The sequence below is a fragment of the Anarrhichthys ocellatus genome, unplaced genomic scaffold (genome assembly GCF_004355925.1).
Source record: "Anarrhichthys ocellatus isolate YVR2014 unplaced genomic scaffold, GSC_Weel_1.0 scaffold14, whole genome shotgun sequence".
Lineage (NCBI taxonomy): Eukaryota > Metazoa > Chordata > Actinopteri > Perciformes > Anarhichadidae > Anarrhichthys > Anarrhichthys ocellatus.
The window spans coordinates 7731380-7759296 of NW_022280044.1; the positions used below are offsets into that span (position 1 = coordinate 7731380).

General features: G+C 42.4%; 1 protein-coding gene across 4 annotated transcripts in view; it reads left to right on the forward strand.

Moving 5' to 3' along the window:
• Nucleotides 1–850: 850 nt before the first annotated feature.
• khdrbs3 (KH domain containing, RNA binding, signal transduction associated 3) overlaps nt 851–27917 on the forward strand; it is an 88849-nt gene continuing 61782 nt past the window's right edge. For all 4 annotated transcript variants that reach the window (XR_004212996.1, XM_031853739.1, XM_031853738.1 and 1 more), the window contains exon 1: nt 851–1275. Coding sequence is in view for 3 of the 4 variants with exons in the window: in XM_031853739.1 (XP_031709599.1) it covers nt 1185–1275 (91 nt within the window). In the remaining variant the exon portion in view is untranslated. The remainder of the gene's footprint in view (nt 1276–27917) is intronic.

A 27917-nucleotide genomic window follows, 5' to 3' on the forward strand; every position in this document is an offset into this window, starting at 1 on the left:
TGTGAACTCTAATAAGTTAATAGGTTTCATGATTAGTGATGCTGTTTACGCCGAATTCCTACCTATATGTATGTAACGCAAGTTAAAGTTTCTCAATACTTAAACGGTGCTAACAGGGCAAACTACGGCAAAAGTGCTGACAGGGCTAACAACTGAGGGGGAACTGGAGGGTGGATGTTACACTTCTGTTACAAATCGTTTTAGGCATGCAGGAGTAACAGTTCAATGAAGACAATTTCATTCAAAATAGAATGTGGACTCTACATGATGTTTTTCCCAAATGAGCAGATTTTCTGGCATTTCATTTTTAGATTGCTTGGACAAATAGCTCACATAGCCGTCTTAAAAAATCTTTCCTGGGGTGCATGCTCCTGGACCTCCCTTGGTCTGGGCTAAGCCCCGAATGTTTACAAAGTCTGGCTCTGCCCCTGTCAGGTAGTTTGCCAGTATCGGAGTACTGGTTGGGTCTTTGTCTAAAATATAATAAAAGCTACCATAATGTACAACAGTTCTTTTAATCTGGCTCACCATCACACCTGTCCTGTAATTGGTCCTTGCGTGGATGATGTGAATCATGTTAAACAGCATATGTTCTTGTCTTATTGTGTTGCTTCTTTACAAAGTCATGGGAGCTCCAATGAGATGCGCAGCCGTAGAGATTCCGTGTAATATTAGCATTACATACACGTTAGTTTGAATGCTGGCTCATCAACCGCAGACACTATCCCCGCAGCACCGCGGACAGTTCCGTAGTGTTGGCCCGCCCCTTTCACGGGCTGCGTGTCGCGCACGGCGACCAATAGCCGCCGCTTCCTCACTCCAGCACTGGATGCAGCGAGCGTGAGCTTCAGAGAGTCTGTCCACCCAGAGAGGAGAGGGAACCTCACACCGGCTGTGATGCGTATCGGGGCTCTGCTGGCTGAACAACACTTCGTTGGGATAAAACCTCCCGGTCACATTTAATTCATTTATTCTGCGTGTCTGTTTGTGCGCACGTGTGTGCCGCGAGGACTGAGAAATGCTCTTGTAGCGCGAGTGCGAATGACAATATCGCCCCGTGAGTTTACAGAAATATCCGGCGGAGCCCTAACTTGGAGCCGTGTGGACGTCTAACAAGTTTTGCTTTTATTATTGACTTGAATCACATTTGAGTCGATTACTTGGAGCCCGAAGCCCTGCGCGAGATGGAGAACGAAAAGTACTTGCCGGAGCTTATGGCAGAGAAGGACACGCTGGATCCGTCTTTTCAGCACTCCCTGCGGCTACTGGATCAAGGTAAATGTCGGTGTTTAACAACTGAAATAAACAGTTTAGCTGCGTGAAAACAGTTTGAGTCCATCACACACGGTTCATGTTTAACGCTTGGTGTTGGGCTGCAGGCTATGACTCCACCAGCCCGCCTACTTCAAGTTATAAATAAGAGGTTTTTGGGTCGACTTACAATTTCCTGTTTGGTCACACCAAAATAGCGAGGTCCTTTTAACAGCATGGCTGCTTTGCCAAGTTGTTATGCAGCAAGCGTGTCATAGCCAGCCCGGTGTGGTGTAGAAATCAGTAGCAAAAAAAAAACAAGCAGGTGTGACTGAAGTAGGAACAGCCCAGAGATTAACAAACTATTTGTTTCAAGTGGACAAGTTTGGGAGATGAGACCATGAAAGAGGAAACCTTTACCTCCAAATGAGGCTTTTGTTGCTGGTTTTAATCCGGCATGATGCTGAACATTTTTAGTAACTGATGGCAAAGTTTATATTTGCACAGATTTTTCACCTATTATGAAATCACAGCCAACAGTCTAGGGATGGAAGTGGCAGTGGAACACTAAAACCACCTAACATCCCAGTTTGCAGTCCTCTCTATCCCGTGCAGACATGTGTAAGCTGTGGCGCAAGCGGGTGGGGGGGGGGTGGGGGGGGGTGGGGGGGGGGGGATAATCACACTCTTATTCAAATGTACATGTGTTTCCTCCTTTGAAGAAGTGGACGTGACTGAAATGGAATTTTGAACGGATGGAGCAGCAGCGGCAGCAGCACTCGTAGACGCTTTAATTAATCCGTTGCACGGCCCTCTGCTTTGAAGCCGTCAGAATTTTTGCACTTCTTCAGACGCAGCCCCGTGGATCCCCTCATGTGGGGAAGTACACTGTTATAGCATCCAAGTGCATCCTTAAGTACCACTCGTGGGCTTTGTCTAGAGTCTGGCACACTGTTGTTTGCTTTAGGGGGAGCAGAGAAGGAGCACTAGTCTGTAAACAGTCCTGCTGCACTGTAACTAATTCTATTGACCCCCCAGATGCAGCTCCAGCAACGAACTGTTTTCTTTTACTCAGACAGCCATGTCCCTTCTGGCCCATGCCTTCCAAACTTGGCTCCTCAAGGGTTCCTTAAAATGGTTCCAAAGGGGCCCCTGCAAAGTGAGGCATGGTTTAATTTGAATGGTGTTTACTTTCTGGAGTTTAGTTTGGTGACAAACAGAATCTGGATATTCCGTCACCTTCTGAACCTGCAATACCAATACACAGTTGATTGTTTTCATCATTGTTTAATCTGCTGATTACTTTGATCAATTGATTGGTTAACCATGAAGTCTAGGACAGAGTGAAACATAGACTTGCATTTATAAAGCGCCTTTCTAGTCATCCGACCAGTTCAAAGACATTCAGTTTACAATAATTAGTTTACAATTGTATGAATAAAGAAGCAAATCCTCACAATTGTTAAGCTTGCACTTATATTATATATAATATATAATATATTTCGCATCTTTGCTTAAGAAATAAGCTAAACATCAGGCTAATCGATTAGGAAAATCGTTGATTAATCTTCTGCCGATCGACTAATTGATTAATTGAATGAATAACTGAATCATTTCATCTCATCACAGATGCAAAAACGTTCCACTCTATTGTCAGATTTAATCATATTTGTTTGGGTTTTGAGGTCAAATTAATTACATTTTGAAATTGTTGGGAGTTCCTGACATTACACTCCTGCTCTTTCCTCAGATGGCCTATATCATAACTATAAAGTGACACATCATCTACTGTAGTATTAGAATTAAACAAGTAAGAGCCAACCATCATACAGTAGGCCCATATTTGAATGTAGTGATGTGTAAAATGAAATGATTCTTCACTCTTTCAGTGTGTTGGAGTAATGGAGGTAATGGCCTCGATGATATCAGGTGCAGATTGAAGTCTTTTTTTGAGAGAACGGACCGTAGGTTAATGCATCTTGCAGTGAGCCGATCCACATACAGTAAGGTAAATCCATTCCAGTCCATGAGGAAGATAATGCTGTGCTTTACTCAGCACTTTTTCTTATCAGCTGGTTTCGTTACTCAAATCTGGGTTAGTCTTTTTTTCCCTCATCTTCTAAGAACACATTCGCCTCAATGAGAAAAAGACCGGAGCACTGAATACGTTATGCAAAGTTTCCTTCCCACCAACCACTTTCTTGACAGCAACTCTGCTAAAGTTCTTTATCCACACTGCAATAGGTATGTAGAGTTATTGCAAATATTTGCTATTCCAATTCAAAATGTAATAAAATTGATGGAATACTTTGAACATAAGGCCGGAGAAGCAAATACAAGAATATAGGACTAAATGTTTCCCCCCGTGTTTCAATTCCAATAGATTCAACTAACGCAAGTTCTTGGTATGAACCTTCCAATAAAGTTAAGTTTGTGATATTTCTGGTGGGGGCAAAAAATTGCAGTTGGACACAGAAGTAATCCGTGACATTTTATGAAGTAAGCAGAACTCTGTGGTGCAGAAAATTTGGCCGAAACAGTCTGCCACAACTCCAAAACATTAAATACTGTTATCTCTCTCTTACACAACAGATGGGACACGATGCAGCTTAATAGAGCACTTCTTCTGCCATCTTGCTGATGAGTTCTGGACTTGATTATGCAATTGGCAGGGGATGCAGGGAACAGCGCTAGAGTAACTAGAGTTACTGTGTGCAGACGGCGAATACGAGATTACTCCAGGTCTGCAGAGAATTCCATTCAGGAGAAATTAGGGGAGCATTGTTTTCGAAGCTCGGGGGGGGGGGGGGGCTGCTTTGATAAATTCGGGCTCCTATCCCTCAAGGACCATATCTCTGCCCCTGTGACAAGCCTCATACAGTCGGCAGAAGACACTGGGAGCTGGAGAAATATCTTAAGCCAAAATAAGAGACGAGCAGGACCAGCAGCCTACATGGAAGGAAAAATCCTCAACAGCATACTAATGAAGGGCTTCTAGGTATGAAGACAAGTCGGCTGGCATGAAGTGCATCCGTTATGTACATTATATCGGTTGCTACAGCACGTGGGGGTACAAGGGCTGCAAATAACACTCATTTCAGAAATTTGTTTTTAGTCTTATTTTAAATTCATTCTTGACCTTGGGAAAAGTACTTTCACAGAAAAAAAACTTTTGTGCGGTTAGTTTATTTAAAATTCAAATTACCATTCTAGTTTTGGAATAACAAAACAAAAATCAATCTGACCCATTACCGTCCTGGTCACCCTAAGCCCTGATGCTTCCGTTGTTGTCTTCGCTAATGCAAAATGGATGAAACTACTGAAAGTTCCAATACCAAAGAGTGGAATGTGTGGAAGAGTTGTGCATAAAACTAAGACATTTGCTGACTTTGTCAGATTCAACAGCCTTACATTAGCTTGTAACTTACGTGAGGCAGCGGAAGCAATACTACAGTTTTACTACAACATATGTTAGGATTAGGCTTTGTTGGTTGTGTTCAAATTAGTTTAAATACATTCAAACAAGTTCGTTTTCAACAATTCACACATTTAAGAAGTATACAATGAAGACTTAATCAAAAACCAATCCCAAAGATATCTGAAATATTGTAAAACATATCTAAATTAGTTCTATGTTACATAGAAGGAAACGTTAACGTGAAGCATTAGGAAACAAACAAAACTAACGGGTGTGGTAAGGACCCAGAAGCAGTACGACGGACACACGGAATTGATGAACGAAGCTTTATTCTAGGCAGAAGAGACAACAGGCAAACAGTCTCGGATCAGCTCACGTGAAGAAATCCACTCGGTGGAAGGCCAAGCCATCAGGGGAGAAGGGAGAAGGCAGACAGAAACCAGAGGCTATTCTCGTGGACAGAAGGCGATGCCGATTTACCGGGGCAGAGGCAAGGCGGAGATGTCCAAACAGGCAGGGTTGGCAACAGGAAAACAGTCGGAGGGTAACCGCGGGAAAGTCTGGCATAATGCGGAGAACGATCTGGCAGTGAGTGTGTGTGAGACTGGTGTGTAAATAGTAGGTGCCGCAAAGTGGGCAGGTGAGAGTGATTGAGCTGATGAGGTGGGTGTGACTAACAGGTGCCCTGAATGAGCTGATTAGGTGAGCGAGAGATAGAGTGGAAACTGAACTGTGACAAAAACAAGGACTTTCACTGTTGTGTCCTGTGTGAAACTAAAAGTAACGTTGAGTCAATGCTTTTTATGTAACGCTGTCATATTTAATGCTGTTGTACTTAACACTGTTATACTTAACGCTGATGTACGTGATGTTGTAGGCCTATGTGGCGCTGTTGTGCGCAACGCTGTTGTGCGCAACGCTGTTGTGTAGAACTATGCTACTTTGTGTTTGAGTGTGTCAAGAAGCAAGATAATTAATTACATTTCATCTTATGATTTAATTATTATGATTAGTTTCTCTTAGTTTCACTCCCACATCATTCAGACAGAATGTAAAAAGCCATTAATCAGATTTTTCAGATTATCACATGTTAATGACTTATCATCAGAATGTAATCCATTGCTTAACATTGTGGGTGAAGTTGTGTAAACAATAGCACGTTAAAAAGTAAAGTTCCAGCCTGCACCAGATGTATTCTGTTTGTTCAGTGTGTGGATGCAGAGCAGTGTGCAGCCCACTCTGAATCTTTCAGGACCTCTGGCCCAGTTTGAACGTTGTAACCTCAGTGCTGCACAGACACTCTATGTATCTAGTGCTTTTTAATTGGATATTCCACAGCAGGAGCCCGGCACAATGTTTGCATTGAATTAGCGTCCTCGGCTACCTTACCCCGCAAAGAAAAAGATTAACAACAACAACAACAACAACAAAACATACATTATCTGCACAGACTGAGCAGGTGGGGGAAAGTATCCTCATTTCAGACATGATGCCCGATTGCTAATTCATATATTTCCATCTCATCAACAAAACAGAGGGGTATTTTTAGCCGTGCTTCAGTTTTGCCCCGAGTGGGAGAAGTTCCTGGGTAAGAATGCCCAGAAGTGAACAGGAATAAGCTTTGGTGCAGGATCAAAGGCAGTGATATCGTTTTGTTGGGGAAACAGTGCTTGATAGCGATAATGATCTGTGGATCTGCGGCCGGCCGACATGCTGAGCCGCGCAGTGAGGTGGAGGCGCAGCCGCTGCCCCGAACCCGTCAGAGGCCGAGAGCCGACTGGTTATTTGACCCGCAGATGTAATGAACTTGCAAGTGAACTGTAAGAGGGCAGATGGGGGGGAGCTCCAGCGAACCCGCTTTGCATTCAGACGAGCAGTGGTCGGCTGCCGGGTGGCGCTGTGTGTGTGTTTGCAGACCTCTGTCTCTGCTTTGCTGCAGCTCCCACTGGAATCCAGGGGCGGAATGTAGGCCAGGACTAACACGGGCAGATCCCCGTTATCAAACCTAACAGCATCTCGTTAACAGACGCGACGGGTCACGTGCCTTTATTGATTCCACTGCTAATGCGAGACGCATGTTCTGACTCGTTACAGCAATAATGTTGCTGTGATTTAGCTCTTTCCCCCACTCAGATACAGCACTCGATAGCCTTTAGTGGAGTTAAAATGTCAAACCTGGAATATTAACATGAGTCATTCGTGTTCCTCTGCATGCAAACAAACAGACAGTAGTTCCCAATGAGAAATAATCAAATATATTACAGCAGTGCTGGGAGAAAGCCATATGCAGTTATCGTCGACCACAATGTAGCTGGCCATGCATGGTAGTTTTGTTGCTTTTGTCGCTCGCAGTGTGAATGGGTGAATAGGAAATGGTCTGAAATAAAGAAAACAACCAAAAACTGTCTGCAATATCGAACAACAAGTAGAGCATATTATGTTAAACAAAAATAATGATTCTAGAACAAAAAAACATGGTTGTAATTTCTCAAACCGAGATACTGTTTTAGAGATTTTTCCATAGTCCCGATATCATACTGACCGATGCTTCACAGTGAAAACCAGAGCATCTTGAGACGGTTTCTAACGGTAGTTTTACATCAATAACATTCCCACACTGCTTTCTGCTGAAACCCTGGCCAAAAAGTCACACCACAAAACCAGAAGTCATTAATTGCGTTCACTCCTCTCCATCTGTTGGTTCTTAGCGCCTTTCTTGCACCTCCACCTGGCACAAAGCTTGCCCTGGGCTCGACTTGTTGATTTAATGTTGAGGCTGTCAAATTCCAATGCTGCATTCACATTTCAAATCCCACAAATGTGCATTGTCCTCCCCCACAAGCATCCATACATTGCTCAGGGCCTGCCTTGAGCCTTGTCTTGGACAGGCTCTCAATTAAAGCGGCAAGCCAAATAATGGAAACTGCACCTGTTTAGGCCGGTGTATGCTGAAAGCTCATATTCCGCATCCCTGGCAAGGTGATCATTCAGAGATGTGTGCTGCTGGGTCTTCAGCACGGCTGGGTTTATTGTTTTTGATACATGTGCTAATACAACACAGACTTTTTCGATACTTCTTTCTCAATTGTTACATGTAGTCAAAACCCAAGCAGCCACACAATAATAATAAAAAATTGCAATTTTTGTTAACATCTCTATAACCAGACAAGGTTTTGGTTCTGGTTTGTAAGTCTCGAGATTGGCGTTAACACTACAAATTTACGTTAAATGCCATCTTTCCACTACTTATATTTTTTTTATACTTTAGGCACGTTTCATTAATTTGGTGACAGGAAGGCTATTGAGAGGAGCCCATGTCATCACCACTCAACAATATATCCTCTGCCATAGCCTTCCCCGCATCACTTATAGATCCATTAATCCTCATTTTATTGGAAGATAATTTGCTCCGCAGCGCTGCCCAACGCGGGACGCAGACAGACCGGGATTACACTGGATTAGTTTGAAAAGCAAAAGCAAACTCCCAGACTGTATCAATCTGTTTACTGTGCCTGAGGCTGAGAGACAAAGGGAGATGGGGATGGAAAAGACAGAGAGGGGAGAGGGGTAGGAGTGGGTTGGCAGGGCTGCAGAGAAAGTAAGAGTCTCTTTCCCCAGGGAAAGGTTATTTGTTAGGGGATTGTACCAAAGTCACTTACAAAAGGGAAAATGCAATCTGAGGGGAGGAACAAAAAATGGAGCAGCGGAATGGAATGGGAGTTGAAATGGGAAAAAAAAAGTGGCTATATGGGAGTGCTGTCACAGATGATTTAGGGATAAATAAAAAAAGTTCAGATGACTTCAAAGAAAACATAGAAACTTCCAGGCTACTGCTGACCCCTGCTTTCATACAGTAAACCTCATCGTCTTCAATTAAAACCGGGGAAAAGCTACTTGGATTGGCACAACTCTTCCTCCATTAGTTGACTGTAATTAATGCTGCGATGGAAGACAAGTGCGATCTCCCACCTTCTCTAACGATAGTGTTGGTGCAAATTCATTGCTTGTTATATTTGTGACACTAAAGCCCATAACTACAATTTCAAAACACATTTCACGCTCTTCACACATTCAGCAACATTCTCTATGATTAGAGTGTTTTATCTGAAATTCAGTAGCGAATGAGAAGTACATTTTCAGCCCAGTTTCATATTTTCGGCACTAAACTTTGCTCTTAGAGTTGATATTTGACTTTGGAGCTGTTTTTCTACTTGGAGGGGTCCTCTCCGTGCCCCCGCCTTGATCTCCCCGCGACAGCCACCGCTTCCCTTTCCCTCCTCTTTATTTATGTCGTTTTGTGTGGTTGGCACCTCTATAGAGTGGATTGCACTGGATTAGCTTCTCCGCCTTCCCAACTGATCCGATCCATTTTGTGTAATCCAACTCAATTTAATTATGTTTATCGTTCCACCTCGCCGCTGCCGAGGAGCAGCAGCACACCTCCACCAAGATAAGCCCGGGGACCTTGTGCCTTTTTTTTTCTGGCAGAGTGTCTGCCTGAGCCTGTTGCTTTATAAACAGATGGTGTAAGTCACCTACACTCTCAGCAAATACTGTGTTAGGTGAAATATTATGATTCAGAGCTCCCCTCAAACCTCACTGTGACATGGAAAAAATAGCCAAGGTTGAAGATCATAACCTCAGTGTTTTTTTTTGGGGGGGAGGGTTGTTAAGGGAATTTGTACAGTTTAGCCGGCTCTCCATCTCTCGCTGCCCCTGATGTTTGGAGAATTAATGTGCCCATTATGTCTACAGTCTCCTTTGAGTCTGATGTTTGGCATCAGATATCAAATACTCACAACAAAAGCCTCAAACTAGTGTTTCAAACACTCTGTAGTCAGTGGGCGAAGTTCAAGGGCTGGGCTTCTTCCTCCTTCCGAATGTAGCAATCGTGCGGGCGAAGACGTTAAATTTAGTTGCGAGGTTAAACGTATTTATGCCCCTCCGGCATTATCTCAGAAGCGAGAAAATGCCTCCAATTCAGTCTGAGACACTTGCAGTTTCGATGTAGTTGACTGCACTGAGCAGCAGATGTTACAGGCCGACGAGTAGTGAGGATGGAAAGGAAAGAATAGGCCCAGCTCTGTTGTCTGTCCTCGGTGCTCCTGTCATCTGCATCGACTCCGTAAAAACTCTGGTTTAATACCCCGGTACTAAGCTATTATTTTAGACTTGTTCTGTTGTCAGTAAAAGTCTGTTCTTGATTGTTTTATTCCGTATTTTAATAGGGACGATGTGCTGAGATAAACAGCACTCGTCTCCGAAGGATCTCGTTATAGCACAGCGAAGAAAGAAACAAAGATAACAGGATATTTACACACTGCGTGTCATGTAGAACATTGGAAAAAAAATCCTGTTAGAAATAATACACAAATAAAACAGATCCAGTATTTTTCTGTCATAGATATTTTAAGTGTAATTTTGATGTAATGGGAGAAAAACAAAACATTCCCAAACGTTTAATCACTCTTTCATTAGTAGTCATTAAAATCCAACTGAAATCACAATTTGTCATCCCTTCATGTGTTATTAATAGAAATGCCCATTTTCATGTGAGCTGGCTGGCAGGGGCGTGTCTGTGTTTGATTGACAGCAGCTGGCGGGATGCCAGTGTGTCGGTGTTACACCTACAGCGTGTTGTTGGTGGAATTGAAGAATATTTAGCTATCTAACGTCAGCCTGCAAATTGACGTTAGCGGTGCACCTTTCCCCGGTGAATGTTTGCTTGGTGGTTCGTTCAACATGCGGAGCTGCAGGATAAGACGTGCGTTTAGGGAGGAAAGCTAATGTGGGTTGTTGTGCGGCTCCTGTGTTGTGTAGCAGGCTGCTGTCTGTATCAGTGCGACCATGACTCTATGATCAAACGCTGACATTACTGCTTCATGCACAGTTTGGCTGACTGTATCCAGAAAAGGTCTGCATACATGTAGCGAGGAAACAACACCGATGTCACAGATACACCAAGAAAAGATATTCACACTTATTTTCTTTAAAGTGCTTATTTTGATCTTTAATGTTAAATGGATGTTTGTCCTCCCCGGCTGAGCTTTTGCTGCAGGTGTGTATTTTTAGCGGAGAAGAGCAGAGATCTGTCATTTGACAAAAAAAAAAAAAGCGAAATGACAGTGGGGTCCTCCAAACTAGGGGTCCTCATCATAAAACCATGAAATGTAAAAAAAAAAAAAGATATATATGATTTTTCAAAGGAGATCACAGTAAGTGACTTAGCAGAGCTGTCGTGCTCACCTCATGTGTGGCGCTCACCTTTTGAGAACAGAAAAAGAAGCAGAGGCTTTGGTGGCGGTGAGCATTAATATTTAATGAGCGAGGGGTGGATATCAGCAAATATATGTTAAGTGCACTTTCTGGGTTTTTGGAGCAGGAGGAGTTCTCCTGCGAAGCACCGAGAGATGAGTCCTGCTGGGCCGCTTGCTTCTCTGTGTCTTTTTAGAGCCCGATATTAAAGCTTAATTGTGTTCAGAGTTTTTAGGGACATCTCCCGCTGTTTCTTGTGCCCTTTTTGCTATTAAATGCCATGCCAACAAAGTAGGAAACGCTTTAAAGCCCATTATGTGGTCCACTTGCTGAATGATCCCATCACCTCACGTCCATTAATAGAGCTCAGCGACCAGATGCAGCATGTATATCGTTTTTTTTGTCAGCCTTTTAACATGTCACTGTTGTTGCAATTGGACTGTAAAACATTCATTAAGTCTTATAGGCAAACCATAAACATGGGGTCATATCAGATAACAAGTGCAATTATCCACTCTCTCCTTGGTAATAAATTCATTCTGTTGTGTTGCTGCTGTCTGTTCGACACTCCAACCGATGGCCCATATGGGCTCCTTCGCGGTGCCATTTGGCAGCGCTCCTTGTTAAAGTTTGACCCAGGATTTGCCCAATAAGACGCTTGTTAAAGTTTGACCTGGAAGTGGATCACTGCCTGTCTGCTTGTTAAATCTCTGTCTCGCTCCGCGGCCATCATTAGCCCGCAGAAAATGTTTGGAGCTTTTATGGAGTCTTATTTTTTTATTTTTTAGTTGTATATCCCCGACAAAAAAAAAAAGGCCTTGCGGCATACTGTGAGGAATGCATGGCTCTCACAAAAGCAACACATTGGGAGTTTTAATTGTGCACACTTTTATTTAAAAGCAACAGCTGTTCTGCAAGCGGAAAATATCTGGGTAAAGTCGTGGGGATGTAGTTTCTTAGTTATTTGTCTGCTGCTTAATACGGAAGAAAGAGGAATTTGTGATAGAGGGACTTTGGAAATATAGTTTATCTATTCAGTATTTAGTATGAATGTGTAGTTTTCCTTTTATCACATCTTACCTAGAAATAATGTCAGTATTCAACAAAATCAGATGAAGCAGCTGCTTTATTTGAATTCACACTAACTTTTATAAATGTCACATTTGACCGATTTGAATTTTGTAAAATAGCATTTACCATTATGTCATTTTAAATTGATTCTAAAGTGAACCACCTATTGAATGGTGATGCTGACATTATACTTTCCTCACTACAATTGAATCTTAGTAAAATAAAAATAAATAAAAAATGATCTCAGTCTGTCTCAGTAATTTCAACTTCCCTACCTTGCCTGTGGCCTCACGCTCATTGGTTCCTATTGAACAAGTATATCTATTTAAACTGGTCAACTTATATATATGTATAAGACTGTGGCTAAGTGGATAGCAGGGCTGTCTTTCAATCAGAGGGTCGGTGGTTCAATCCCCGGCTCCGCCTCTGCTAGTCGCATGTCTATGTGTCATTGAGCAAGACACTTAACCCCACAAAAAGATTGCTCCCGTAGTTGTGCCTACGGTGTAGATAGATGTGTAAGTCGCTTTGGATAAAAGCGTCTGCTAAATGACTGTAATGTAATGTAATATACATTTCCCTCTTTAAGAAGGACTCAGCATTTTCCTTAAAAGCTTTAGAGAACATGACTAAAACAGGGTAAATCGTGCATTTGTTGGGGATTATTTTTAGCTGTGGATTAATACACATTTGGCGCACTAGTGAGTATTTACAGCAGCAGCTCAGTGTATTTAAGGTCGACTTTAAAAAACCTACAGTTGTGTGTGTGTTCATGGTAATGACGGATCGTGTTACCCAATGCAACCGTGTGGCTCGTTGATGTGTTTTAATAGTTTTTGGACTACAATGAAGATCCAAGTTTTGGCAGACCATATATTGTTAGTAGATTGATGGGTTGTGGTTTCCATCGCCAGCCTGGTCCTGTAAGTATCTTAAACGAATAACTCCATATTCTGATACTCAATAACAGGCTAGATGTATTTTTTTCGCAGTGCACAGTGGCTTCGTCTCTGAGAGATATTTATAAAACTCCAGTATCACAGCTCAATTCTTTTCTGTCATATGTAATGCATCTCTGGAAAAGATGATTGTAATTACAGCGAGCATGCCGTCCACACAGTCGACGCCTCCCGAGCTGGTCGTGTCGATGGGAGGCTGCAGGAGGTGAATGGATAGAAATCAAGTTTATAGATCTGTGGTTTTCACTCGCACTGACTCCTCCACCGGAGGGCTGAGGTTTTAATTGCTGTCTGACCAGGGCCGGTTCTGTGTGAAGATGGGCCGCGTTGATATGAGAAGTAGGGGGAAGGAACGTTTTTCTTTCTCTGTGGTCGTTTGACAGCCTCTCATCCTGGAGCAGCTGATAAGAACACAGGACCCAGGGAGACTCACGTAGGAGCGGATTACATGTCAGTGACGGGAAGCGGGGGCGGCTGTTTTTGGGGGTCTAGTGAGCCTCAGAGGTCCCGCACTGACAGTCATACACAACGGCTGAGGGCAAAGGAGCAGGTTGAAATAACGGTATTACTGCAATTCCACAGCTGATGGAGAAAATGCCAGAGCAGGTGGCCTGCATGAGCAAAGAGCCTGTAACCTTGTAACATAAATACAACAGCTGCATGCACAAGGAGCATTGTATTCAGAATCAATGAGGGAAAGTGAATTGATTTACAAAACAAAACAAACACAGGGGAGCGTGCTGCATGCCTTATATTTACTGGAGCATCTGCTCAGACACAGAAACAAAGGAGGAGGACTCAGGATGCAACATAATTAATAAAAAATAACAATCTTAATCATTTGTCAGGTTTATATGTTTGGTGTAATTTCTTTCATCCTTGAACATGGCCATGTTTATTGTTTAAGTGCATTTATTTTCAGGGTAGAAAAAACATCTTAAGACTCAAAACTGTAAGATACACGAGGTCGCTAACAGAAAATTTCATTTACCGAACAAGAATATATGAAAATGTAATTTAACTGCAGCACTTTGTCGACTGGTTCAGCTGCGCTCCGGTCATGAAGGAGGCTCCGGGATCACATCACCAATCAATATGTGACGTGTAACCAAAGCCAAATATCGGGGCTCACTAATTTATGTATCTAACCCTCATGTAAAGTGACATCCCTCCAAACACTTGACTTATCGCTCCTTTTACTCCCTTACACGTTGCCTTTGAGCCCGGGGAATCCACAGCGCTGGAGGACAAATTGCACTTTCTGTGTCATAGATCTAGGTCTCTGTCAGAAGTACATTACCCCAACTGAGCTCCTGAGGTCGCCAAGTGAGAGATAATTGCGACCCCTGCTGAGAGGGAAGAACCCAACTACAGGAGCCCCCTTCCATTCATCACAAGGAAATCGTTTAAAGCCTCTTCCCTCACAGTTACTCCTGTGTTGTTTTTCTCATAACCTCATACCCAGTTAGCAGCAGCGAAGGGCCTTCTGCAGATTTCCAAATCTGTTTTCCCTTTCTTTTCGATTCACAGGATGCAGAAATGAAGGTCTGGGGTTCACTTAAGCATCTAAATCTTTCACATCCTCTTCTATGACCCTCGATATTATCTCAACTTTGTATAGCTTTCCATTTATATTATAATGTTGTTTGAAATGGCATTTTTTTCCAACAAATGGCAATCTTTCAGCCAGGAGACCGCTGTTCGATCCCCATGTGAAACTAGACGTCAACGCTGATGTTGCTGTCACGTGACTTGCGTATGTCAGTAATGGAACCTCTGAAGTTATTTGAACCCAAACAACGATCTTTTCCTGAACCTAAATAAGTAGTTTTGTTGCCAAAACACAACTTCCTGATTCTCTTGTGAAGGCGGAAGTTTATTTTGAAAAGCCTGTATGCATGCAGCAAGCGTAAATTGACACGTGTTGCTGGCTTTCGTAGGAAAACCCACAAACAATGAGTGACCTTTCATAAGAAATCATACGAACCGTTGTATGAGGACCATTGCATTATATGATCACATTGAAGCTTTTGCGGGCCACCACAAAAAGCACACTCGCTACACAGCAAAGTACTTCCCATTTGCTGCTGTAGACCACTTTCCACTCTGGCTCCGTCTCCACTGTAGAAGTATTATTAAGTTCCAATCTACCTACTGTTCTCTCCACATAACACAAATAACGCCCCTGGCAATCAGTAGTATCAAAGTATCGTATGACCCATTTCATTCTGACATGGGTTCCTCTCGTCATGACTGAGTAGTCCCATATTTAAGGGAAGTCTCCAGAGATGCTGCTGTGCATGATGGGAACATTACTTTTAAGCGTAGGCACAGGCCTGTCCTTGTCATTCAAATGAAACAAAGAAACTCTTCTTCTGTACCGAACTAAGCATTGTTTTAGGTTACAATACTTTATTATTACAGATGCATTAAAAAAAAACTGCAGACTCTAAAAAAATGAGCCCTTGATCTTTCTATATTGGAAATCCAACTCGCACGATCAATGATCTGTCATGTAAGCAATACGAGATGAAACACTGAAGACCCGTCGGCCGGTGATACAGTATATAGAGTCATGTCGGTGAAAGGAGAGGGCTGCGGTGCCGCCCTTTGTAACGTGACCACTCTAATGGACCACATCTGATGAATGGTCCTGATTGCACCAATAACACGAGGAGAAATCTGTTCGATTGCCAGGTGTACACATCAGCGCAAGCTTTAATGGCCGAATCTGTCACTGAACGTCTCGAGCTCGTTCACAGTGGCCACTGACCTGTGGCCGGTAATGGAAGATTAATAGCAGGCTACCGGTCCGTCTCTGATCGGAGTTATCGAATGCTTTCCCCTGGATACGTTTCTCAGGACTTGGCCGCCTCTGAGCTGTATTGATCTGCCGCTTGCAAATTTATGGTTATGTTTCTTCAATTTGCACAAAGGCAATAATATTGTTTGTCTCTGCTGGCATCGGTCACTGACTTCCTGAGGATGAGTCTCTAGTCTATCTGTCCTTCGGTCCCTCGGGTGGTCGAATCCTCATCTTTTGGGACAACGTGAATGTCATCGCTGTTACTTTATCCATCTAATTGACCGTGACCTTCTCAATGCTTTACTTTTAGGAACCATTTATTGATGAAGCTTTCTCTCCGGTGCTTTAAATACTGTACATGCTGATATGATACGGCTGTCTGCATTGGGGGAGCAGATCTCTGGTTTGTTGTTTCCAACTATTCAGCCGATTTCAAGCAGCACCAGACTTCCTTTCTCTGCCTGAGTTGGGGCGAGGACTTTCTAAATCGGAGTGTCTTATAGGATTTTGGAAACCAAAGCCACGGTGTTTTCCTTTGAAAACCCTATAGCCTAACCCACCCGGCCCTACAGCCACAAACTTTAGCCTCAAATTGATTTAACCTCAGCTCCGGCTGTAGCTTCAGATTTAGCTCTGCCCCAACCTGGCAACCCCCGCCCTCCATCCCCATATGCTGTCTTGTTTAGCTTCATTGCGCGGGGTTTCATTACCTCTGCCTTAGTCAAATGGCTGGGAGCTCTGGACTGATATTTCAACTGAGACATAATTAATGAGATGTGCATGTCTGGTTCTCTCTCCTCTGAGCAAAGCACTGTAAGACATCTGCTGGGACCAGGCTCAGGAGCGAAGGGCAGCAGGAGGTGCGGAGTCTTGTTGCAGTTACCAAAGTGCAGCAACCGGTAGAACTGTTAACAAGCTATTTATTGTTTCTATAATGGGGAAACAAAAGCTGCATTGAATTGGCTGAACTCTGACCATATCTACAACTCAACGCAGTACACAGTAGAGTACATACAGTAGATTGTTTGGATCAGGAGTTTCAAACACATCAGGGCTGAGCAAGAAGAAAATGTATATAAAAAGCCTTTATTTAGTAGATTGTAATGGTTAAAAACACCACCTGTGTCAACAACACAGGATCTTAGTGAGGGTGGACATGATATCATACGCTGGATTTAGGGGTGTTGAGACATATATCGGTATTAATGATAACCTTGATTACGTGTAAATAATCCAGCTCTTCTTAAAATCACACTTTTATACAATTATGGTTACAGACTCTCTCCACCTTTCTACACTGATAATTTAACTGTAATTCATTTGCCGAAAAAAAGACACAAAACTCACAATAAACAAAGTGAAAGAAGAATTTCAAATTTGCTAATGATATTGCAATTTTTTCTATCGGGAATTGTTTTAGCTACAATAAACTAATAGTGAAAATCTGACAAAATGAACGTAAACATTGTTCTATTACAAAATGAAACAACCAACAAAATGCAAAGAAAAAAACAACTATCTCAATGTCATGAACATATTATTAACATTAAAATAAAATACCACGAATCATATGTGATGGTATGATGCATTCCCATCAATACAATGATAAGGGTTTGTGATCATCTTTCGAGCTGAAACCATTTTTCAGTCCATCAACAATAACCGATTCATTGTTCAATGAATCAAATGTGCTCCACAGTTATTCGAATATTAATCCCGATCACGATTTGGGCTTCCCACAATTAAATGAGCGTGATCAACTGAGATACTTGCGATTAAAATTTGCGTTACTGCTGCAAACCACATCAAGCTCTTCCTACACTGACGCGCAAAACAAAAATCCACCAAAATTCAGGTGAAGAAAAAGTCTTATTTTGAAGCAAAGACTTACATTAGCATGTAAGTGAAAGCAATTCGCTGTTTATTTAAAGTGCAATCATTATATTTTGTTGTGATCATCATTTTAGCCACAATCCTGCAGCCCTATGAAGTATTCTTTTTGTGACCAGTTGTTTCCTCTTCAAGTGCACGTTAAGGTTCCCTGGATGTGAAACTGATTCAGCACTTGGCTTCAGACTCCTTTTCAGTGAAAGGCATAACTTTTCTCATCACATGCTAAATGCTTTGCGGTCACAGGTCTGCATGTGTAAACGTTGAATTCTGTCCAAATTGCTCTCGGCTAGTCCGAGCTAGAAATGGCGAGACTTGGCATTGTATTTCCTGAATGTAAAGCCAGCAGCAGTGCTAAAAGGTGGGGAGGGAGAGCACCAACAGGCAGATACATGTTTTATTCAGCGTAGGCTGTCGAACGCTGCTGCACAGTGTAGTTGTTTTGCTCACGTATTTTATTTGTTTAAAGCTCTGGAAGCAGAGTGACAAACACCACAATTACAACAAAGCACAATGTTTTTTGTTTTGCATAACTGTGTAATGATGGCTCTGGCTCTGTAGAGCAGCATAATTGTATTTAGAAGCAGCTTTCTGGCTCCTGATCAACAACTGTTTTCAATTTTACCACTTGACACAGTGTCTTCAAATGAGCGACTCCAGCCCAGATACTCCAAAAATTACTTGAGGTAACCTTACAATAGCTTTTGTGCTCGTCTATTCCTACTGGTGTTGAGGTGAATTATATTTAGTAAATAAGTTAGAGGATGTAGAGGTTATGTGGTCTTGATCTTCATAAAAAAACATTTTAGAAAAGTGTTTTTAAGAGTCAAGAATATGTTTTTGTATTAGGTTATTTGTGCAATTTTAAGTGAGCAGGGTTGGGAGATATTCTCCACCAGCAGCAGAGTTAAAGACACATAACACATGGGTGACCTTTAGCTGCTGAGATTCCATCCCATTATCGCCTGCCCACAGTTGGCATGTGTGCTTAAAAGGCGTGTTTTCGCACCCGGGCTTTCACGGCAGTCATTTAACAGACAGTTTCCCCTGCCAAGTCTCAAGCAAACACAGTGTCCATTATCTTCCATTGTCACAGCACAACAGTCCAGATGTTTTTGCGCAGATCCAAAATAAGCCATTAACAATGCGAGGTGCAATTTAATTCGGACGGGCTTTAAGCACCCACTCGGACCAGAACTGGGTGAACTTGACGACAGCGGTGGACAGCTGCCTCCTATACATTTTAACTGCCATGCTAATGATGTGCAGTGGGTGGTGATGCACCGAGGCATTACACATGGCTTTGCCGCGGTGTGAGAACGGATCGTCTCTTTCAGATGACATAAAGCCACGTCTTCAATGTGTTGTACTGTGAGCTGTCATCCTGAAGAGAATGCATAACCCTTCACAGATTTTTTTCTCTTCTTATTTGCAAAGCCTTTTTTTTTTCTCTTTCTCAGACGTCTCACGTCGCGGGTCTGACATTGACAACGCTGTCAAAGATTACCGTCAGACAATACGCCCAAAGCTACAGTGCCGGTCTTAAACAGCGATGTCTTACCATGCGGTTAAGATGCTCAATAATTGAGGAAACAATCCCTATTATTTCAGTTTTTCCTCCCCTTGAATTATTCCTCCTGTTGTTTTTCCCCACGCTGGTTGCTTGAGTGAAGCGACGTGCCAGTGGGTGACAACACCCAAAATATGGTTAACATGTTTCATGTGACACTTCAATTTCCTCTCTGTCAATCAGCGCAGCTGCTGGATCTCTCTTATTGCTCTGCGAGACTGACAGCTCATGATAGATCTGGTTCTGGGTTCACGGCAGAAACGTGTGATTACATGAATGAGCATGCAAACACATGCGTGTATGCAGGTGAGACCTACATTCACGTGCTCGGACTGCAATAACTTCACCTTGACGAGTCGTTTTGGTGAGGATTGAGTCCGAAAACGAGAAAGACACATACTGAGACAATGTCATGAGTGTATTTTTATCCTGGACTAAATGTTGTTTTTTTGCAGTGTACAAAAGAGCAGCCCCCATGATTTACGACAACACAGCTGCTTCTACAATAATCTGAAATTCCCTGAAAATTGATTTTGTTTACAGTAAATCCTGCAGAAATCGGGGCATGGAGGTGATGACTCCCGGGGCCCTCCCTTATGCCCGCTGTGGCCTCGGAGAGATTGTCATAAAAATGGCGCGTCCGGAAGAGACAGCCGGCGGCGTTGCTGAGTCGACATCCCCACTGTGTCCTCGAGTAGTCCATTAACTCTACCTGCCCCTTTTCTCCACAGGATCCCCACAGCACTAAATGAAGCCAGGCATATTTTCATCTTCCTGACAGCCTGGCCATGGGAGATGCAGGTCTGTGCCAGCCTGCACATTCTGCCACATTTCTGTTTGGCAGGATTGGCCCAGATGCTGATCCACAGCCCACCATATCATTCATACTGGACTTTTTTAGTTTGTTGCTGTTTCAGAACATATTTCACTACAGGAAGCAAGGGGGAGGGGGGGGGGAGTTGTGGTCACCTTTACCTTATGAAGTCAGTACAATGCTTATGCTTTGGAGAAAGAATACATTCTTGAACGCCTTGACTGTTTTATTTCTCGGAGGCTGAAGTGCTCTGGGGGCAGACATTGGAATTTGTTTGGTTCAAATTAAATCGAAGATGCCAAAGTCCCGATGAAAAGGCAAGAGGTGAGCTCATGTTTCAAGCTCAAGCTGCTAGCTGAAAAATAAACAGTTGTCCACGTTCGCTAGTTAACCTCCGAGTTCAAATGAGCGATACAGTATCTAGGCAACATGAGAAATAGTAGGAGTAGTGAGAGGAAGTTTCTCCACAATCCTACACTCGTGTACATCCTCGGAGTTCATCCTCTGGACCTATTCACAAGTATTAGAGAAAACAGCCACGCAAAGCTCTCTGAATGACACCGTTGCAGATTTGCTTATGTGGAGCAAGGACACACATTCCGTTCTTTACTCGTCAGTAGACGAGGCTGGCTTTGTGCACCGTGTATCTACGAATGACATCGTGAAGTTTACTGAATGCGCGCTGAAGAAGACGTGACTGCACTTCATATGCTCATACCACCACTGCATACAGCTCATGTATAAATGAAAAAAAACAAAACTAAATATACTTTTATTCATATTCTGTCAAAAGTTCTTTCACTGCCATTTAAGTTTGCTGCTCATATAACTCCACAAAAGCATTGCTTTCCCCCCCTCGCTCTGAACAACAAGAGTTAACCCAACCATCTGCCTCCAGAGCAGCTCTGCCTCTGAAAAATGTTTTCACAACAAAAACTCACAAAAACAGAATGAATGCCACCCCTCAACACCAGCTATGAGTTTATGTGCATTTTGAAGCTGCAGATGCCAGGGGAGAAAGCTTTCAGGGGTGTGGAGGAGTTGGCGCAGAAGCTCAATCTTAAACCACAGTGGCCTGTACAAAAGCTAACCGCCCACCCGAGTTAAAGATACATTTGAATGTGTCTGTTTGCCAAAAAAATGACTGAAGGAAAACGGTGAAAAGAAAATAATGTGTGCTGTCAAGAGCCATGCGTGTCATTGTGTCACTCTTTTGTGCGGTGTGTATTTAACAGAGAAAAGCGCACTCCACTGCTTTTTGCTAATAATTCACTGTTCCTTCTCTCAGAGAGCTCATGCGAAAATGTGATAATTGTGTTTCCCATAATGCATCTCCAGCCACTGTCGTTTCTTGCTTAGTTTTGAACAATGTGAAAACAAACCCAAAATTAACTTTGCACGGCACAAAGGCCACATACACTCCCATCCACTGCGGGTTTTTCCACTCAACATTCAAGCTGTCAGTCAACAGAGCGAAATAATTCTACCGAGTGCTGCCATTATAGCTTTCCTCTCCCGCCACTGCTCTCCTGCCTCCTTCACTTACAGCTCTAATTCCCTCCGTGGTGATATTGTTCGGAGTCATGGTAAAGTTGGTGCGGCTGTGAGGAAGCAGGTGCTGAGAGTCAACGTGTCATCCCCTCTGGTGTGTGGTCGATAATGAGACTGGGAGATGCGGCATGAATAACTCCGTGAACTCTTTTTTCATTTCCTTAATCTCTGCCCACAGGCCAGTCCAGTAACACTGAGTCATTATTTTCCATCAGTCTGCTTGCTACTTGATCACACATATCGCCTGCTATGGGGTAGGATAAGGGAAGACAAATCCACTGCACAAATGAAAAGAAAAACGCTCAGTAATTCAATATCTTTAATAAAGATGGTGAACAACTCTCCTTGTTAAGCCCTTTGTAGGATGATTAATTGCAGATTTCCTTGCAAGTTCAGGCCCGCAAGCAACTTGTGGCGTCAGGCTACCAGACCATAGAGGTATATGTGGCCGCAGGACAAGCGCTGCCTCCGCTTCGGGCTTTGACCAAGCACAATGAGGCTCACAAAGGTGCATATTCTTTTTATTGCCTTTCCTCATTCTCTTCCCCTTAATCTGGCCACCAAGCCGACTCCCCACTGCGCTCCTCTGCAGTATCCTCTTTCATAAAATCCCAGGTTTGATGTGCTTCCTGGGGACCATAGTGAGTGCTTGGCAGCGCACGCCGGGTGACTCAGCGAACACGGATTCAGCAGGCCGACACGATCGTTCCTACAGCAAGAGCCAGAAGCGAGGCTAAGCACTCACAATTGATTAAATACTTAGAATAGGGGCAGAATATACGGAGGTTCTGTTCGTGTCTCCCCACCTGCTTTTACAAGCTTCGCCGCATACAAAAGGTTAATCTGATATCGTGACCTACTGGAGACTGTTCTATCAAAGAAGCAAGGGTTGTTTTCAAGAAGGACTGCCGATTAATCAATCAATAATGCCATCCGTTTGGGTCACTACGGCACAGTATTGTACACAGTTTGCTTTGAAATTCAAGTTTCTCTTTCCAATAACATCATTTTACAAGATTACATTTGAACACATCAGGATGAAGTAATAATTTACCGTCGCACATTAATCATTTTTACTGAATAGAGCATGAATGCATCATAATGTAACTCAATGCAACCTCGGTTAACGTTAGCTCTGTTATTTAGCCCATTGGCTGCTTACAGCTAACCTTAACTAGCTTTCATTCTGCCAATTTCAACAGATATTTGTTGTTCACAATGTAGCATTATCAGGGAGTCTTCAACCCCAGGTGTGTAGTACCGTTCTGGCAGGATGTGCGTTTCAGGCAGCTAGTGACACTCGTTGTTATGATAATGTGATATCGGATCAGTGCATAGACACGCGTATACTCGCAGATACTGGATCTAGCATTTTAGGCAGTATCAGTGGCGTTTCCGATACTGATATCGGCATAGATTCCTAGAAAGGGATCATTGATAAACCTAAAGAGGAATTATCACATGAATCTGCAGCTTTCCTCAACTTTAGTGAGTTTTAAAGTGAAGTCTCAGTGTTTAGTTTCAGCAGACAGATGAACATAGTGGAGCATTTAGAGACTCATATTTTACTCATGAGTTGGTGGAGACCAAAAAAGTCATTTAGCATCCATTAATTAAAAATAACCCACCACTCATTGTGATTAACTGCAACCCTACTTGGTATGCAGAGAAAGACAAATAAAGCAGCAACAACTTAAGTTTTTAAATATATTTGGTTTAGACATAATTTTAATGACTTTTATTGAGATGTCCCAGTACAGTGTTAATGGACACTTGCCAGCCATTAAGAGTATTTTTCATAAAAACGGTCTATAAAAATGACCTACATGTTATGCCAATGATGTCGCAATTATTTACAGCCATAATTGCTTCATCTGTAATTTTACAGCTTTTGCCTCGAGACACACTTCGAAGGAATTAACAATTAGATACTTTATTTTGTATTTTGTATTTTGATATCTCGTTTCAGTTATTTTCCAAAATGTGTAAGTCTTTAACTGTAAAACAAAAGAGATTACAGCTCCTGTGACTTTCACTCTAATTTGTGTCTCCGCCATCCAGCACAGGGGGCATGGCTGTGGGATTTCCTTACTCCAATGATGAAGTAGTTTAGAAAATGTCAAGGGCTTACTGAGGACTCAGTTTGTAGCCGTGAAACACGAGGACAGCCCCTCGACATAGACACTATGAGAGGGAATGTGAAAGAGCATGTGTGTGTTTAATTTGCGCTGCTTTGCTCTGGCACGTTCCCCTCTCTCATTATTTATTTAGTCAGAGTACACTCTTAAGCAGTGTGACCTTTTAGCAAAGACCTCGATGAAGTGGCTTGTGTTGCCGTCAGCGGGCCCTAAAATGCTTCATTCATCCTCAGAGAAGCGATGATGATCCCCGGTGTCATAACCTGTAAAACCACACGCCAAGCCACGGCAGAGGAGTCGCTCCACTCGTAGCTCCACTGCAAATGACAATGAGAGAGGAAATATGTATGAAAACAATATGGGCTCCTTTCCCGGCAATTAGTCTTGACTGAATCGATGAGCGGCCGGATTGTCTTGCTTTTCAGCACTGCTCCTGGCTCGCAGATGATATTGGTATTGGTACACAAGTCACTTCTGCGAAATTGATATCAGATTTGTTTAGAAAAGATCTTTTGCAGGGGTCTCTCGAATCCAATGCTTGTGGTAGAAATGTAGCCTCTCAGATTAAGTGCCTCAGCTGCATGTTCACCTCCATCTTTGGAGACATTTCAATGACGATACAGGCTGAGACATTGTTAAAAGGGGAGGGGTGGCGGTGTCCGTTTACCCAGGAGAGAGCCGGTGTAATCCATCAGCCTGGCTGCTGCCCGTTCAGCACAGCCAGCCCCAGCTGCCTACTGCTAACCACCCCTCCACTTCCCACCCCTCTATCAACATCTCTCTTTCTGTCATGATCTGCCTCTCCAGACTCGCTGTGTACCAACACTGTACACTAAAAGCTTCCCTACATTTTATAATTCATGCCTCATCATATAATCAGCAGCTGACCTAACCACTAACAACAGCAGATAGAGAAACCATACAAATATTTAATGTTAAGCGATGCATTATACACATGCTGCCTTGCAGGACACTAACTAGAAGGTGTGATGTGTGTGTGTTCTGCTGGAAGAGAAATCTTACATTTTTCTAGCTGTCAAAATATCTCATATTTAGACCATCAAACCGTTAGCGTGTCTCTCAAAACGTTGCGGCTTCTCTACCTTGTATGTGGCACTAAACCCATTTGTTCCTATTGAAGATGTAAATCTTTAAAAAAAAAAATGGGTCACAAATACAGTTTCATTTTTAGAACAGGATAAGAAGGTTTCTGAAGTCCATTTGCGGGGGACTATTTTCATTGGTGGATTGATACACGTACTGCAGTCTCTGGAATTACCTCAAAATATTGCCAGCCTGAACTGTCTTTCTTGCTGAGAGTTAGATACGATACCACTCTCATGTCCATCTGTCCATGTCTGCTAAATATGAAACTAAAGCCAGCTGACGATTAGCTTAGCATAGCATAAATACTGCTAGCAGTTTTCGTGTACCAGCACTTCATAATCACACCAATTAACACTTTATATCTAATATGTAAAAAAAAACTGAATTGTAAAAATTAAAATGTGTGGTTTTATAGGGAGTAAGGTAATGGAACTATTTCTTGGCCGGGCGTAGTGACTTTTCACAGTTGTTCCTTTCTGCCTTTCTCTCAAACTATTCCTTTACTGTAAGTTAAGTTTGTGCTAGGAAAAGTAGAAAGTGCTTACTTAATATACAAAATAAAATCCTTACAAAAGCATGCTGAAAAAAAGAGCTCAATATGTGGTGTATAAAATGATTCATAGGTAAAGACAGAACATAAATATCTGAATGGATCTGTCATTGTTTGTAGTCTGATCATTGGAAAGATAATCAGTAACATGGCAGTGGTCTTTTTTTACCATTAGCTGCCAAAGTTAGCTAGCTAGCTGCGCAACAACCAGACGAACACATTGTAACAATTATAGTGTAGTCAGATCATGGTAATACCAAGAGAAAGAATAATTCAGCTACTGAACTACATAGTGGTTCCACTCTAGAATTAACCATTCATGGGTAAATCTTTCCTAATTAGCTACCTCAGATGAAAACCATGCCCCCCCCCCCCCCCACACACACTTTGGATGAAATCTCTGTGGTTTCCTGTCCTGGTGATAGTCCACCACTCCGACTCTTTCTGCTAAATTTAGCACCGGTGTGTCAATTTCCAAGTGAAAGCTGCACAGAAAAGTAAAAGTGAAGAATGCTTTCAGTGTGTGTGCTTGGAAACAGGAGTTCAGTGGGTATCAATCTCTTGTCCATTCAAGGATATCTCTTACTGTAACTCTATATGCCGCCATGGGACACTGAGTAGGCGCTGAAGTACCTTTCACTGTGTTGTCCAAACCTTGTCCGAGGCTGCGAGGAGTACATACTGTATATGAAGGAATGTAATTCTCTCCGTCCTGTAAGGAAAAAAAGACCCCAGAATGCCATCGGTTGAGAGGTGATCATACACACAAGCAACTGTACTTAGAAGATTGAAAAACTTCAGACAAAAGCTTCATCTTGAGTAATTTACGGCTGCTCTTTTATTGAGGTCAAGTCTTCTCCAGACAAATGACATAGCCAGAAAACGTATCCCATACAACTTATTATGAAGAACTATGAGCGCCAAGAGAAATGATCGGACTCGCTGTATTAATATTTGATCAGTGTGAAATCATTTTAATCTCCTTTTGTAATTAAACTTTTGACAGTCATGTAATGGAGGTTCGGCAAAAGAAATGTGGAAAATATCACATTAACTATTTAATTAGTTCCCAAACTCATTAGAGAGTTCCTGCATATATGTTGCCTATAAATCCGGTGATTCCTGTGAGGGTGACACTGTGGGTCATTTCCAACAGGAGAAAAGAAAAATGTTTTGTCCTTTTATGTGTCAAGCTTCAACAATGAAGCTAAGTACAAATAAATAATGTCTTATTTATTAATTAACAGCAAAAGAAAATACATCATGATAGACAGATGCTCTTAAAGACGTAATGATCTTCTCCTCCTCTGCTCAGAGTCTTGTTGCAGTCTCAGTTGGGACAACCTGTCACAGGGCAACAGGAAGAAGAAATGGAGTCTATTCAACAAACACAAAATAGAGCTGTTGGTTTTCCCTCCCCTGCGGAGTCGAGTTCACGGTCAAAACATTTTTCTTTCAGCGAGCGTCTATAAACTGAGCGCCTGAGATTTGTCCCGCTGTGCATCTGAGAGCTTAGATCATGACATCTTCCACATGCCAGTTATGACATTTTACATTTTCAGCCAATGCTTGAAACTTAAGTGCAACAGCGGAATAAGATTCGGTTCCCCAGACCACAAAAAAAAAGATAAATAAATGACAAGCAACCACAAATAAGGAGCACAGAAGTTTTGGAGCCTTAGCGGCATTGAAAAATTCAGGTGACCACGTTTTTTCCCCTCATAGGACACATTTCATCCGTGCAGCTCTGTTAAGGCGGTATGGAGTCACTCTTCCCTCCTCACAGCCCTCTGAGACTCATTAGGACCTCCCTCATAACTGTAAAGCTCGTCATGGGCTCCCTGAGCAGGAAGACCGGGATCCTCTACGCTCCAAAAATGTCTGACTCCTGTTTAATCAAGACATGTTCTGTTCGATCTCATGTCTTCTTTTACATTTCTTACATTGAAGTGTTTCCCAAGCAGCTACTTTCTGCACACGAACGCGTCAAAGTCAAATACATAAGTAGTATTTTGTTCGGAGTAATTATGCATTCTTCACAAGCCATTACAGAAAGGATGCCCTTATCTTTAATGGGACTCTTGAGTTAATGTTGTAAGGTGCGCTGAGGATGTGAGCAGGCGAAGTAAAGTAAACAGTCCCAATGACACGAGCGGCTGTTGGACTATGTTATTGTGAGCTTGTCTGCGACTTCTGACAGTCATTTGAAAACCTCCTGAATACTAAAATCATCTGCAATTTATTAACATCACAGTGATAAAAGGAAAGGTTTATTTATTATTTAAACAAGAGAGAAAACGGAGTGTAATTTCACAATCAAAATGTATACATTTAAAAAAACGCAAACTTTTTTATCATTTATCCATTTTTACCTCATCTTGACTAAAGTGCTGCTGATTTGGCTTCTTTCTTGCTTTTAGAGGATCTCTTAAGAAAATTCTGAATTCTGAAATTATTATTTAAAACAAAGTGTAAATTTCAAGTGTTGGATCATTACCATTCATATGTGTTCTACTCGGGTGTTTTAGCCATGCTAG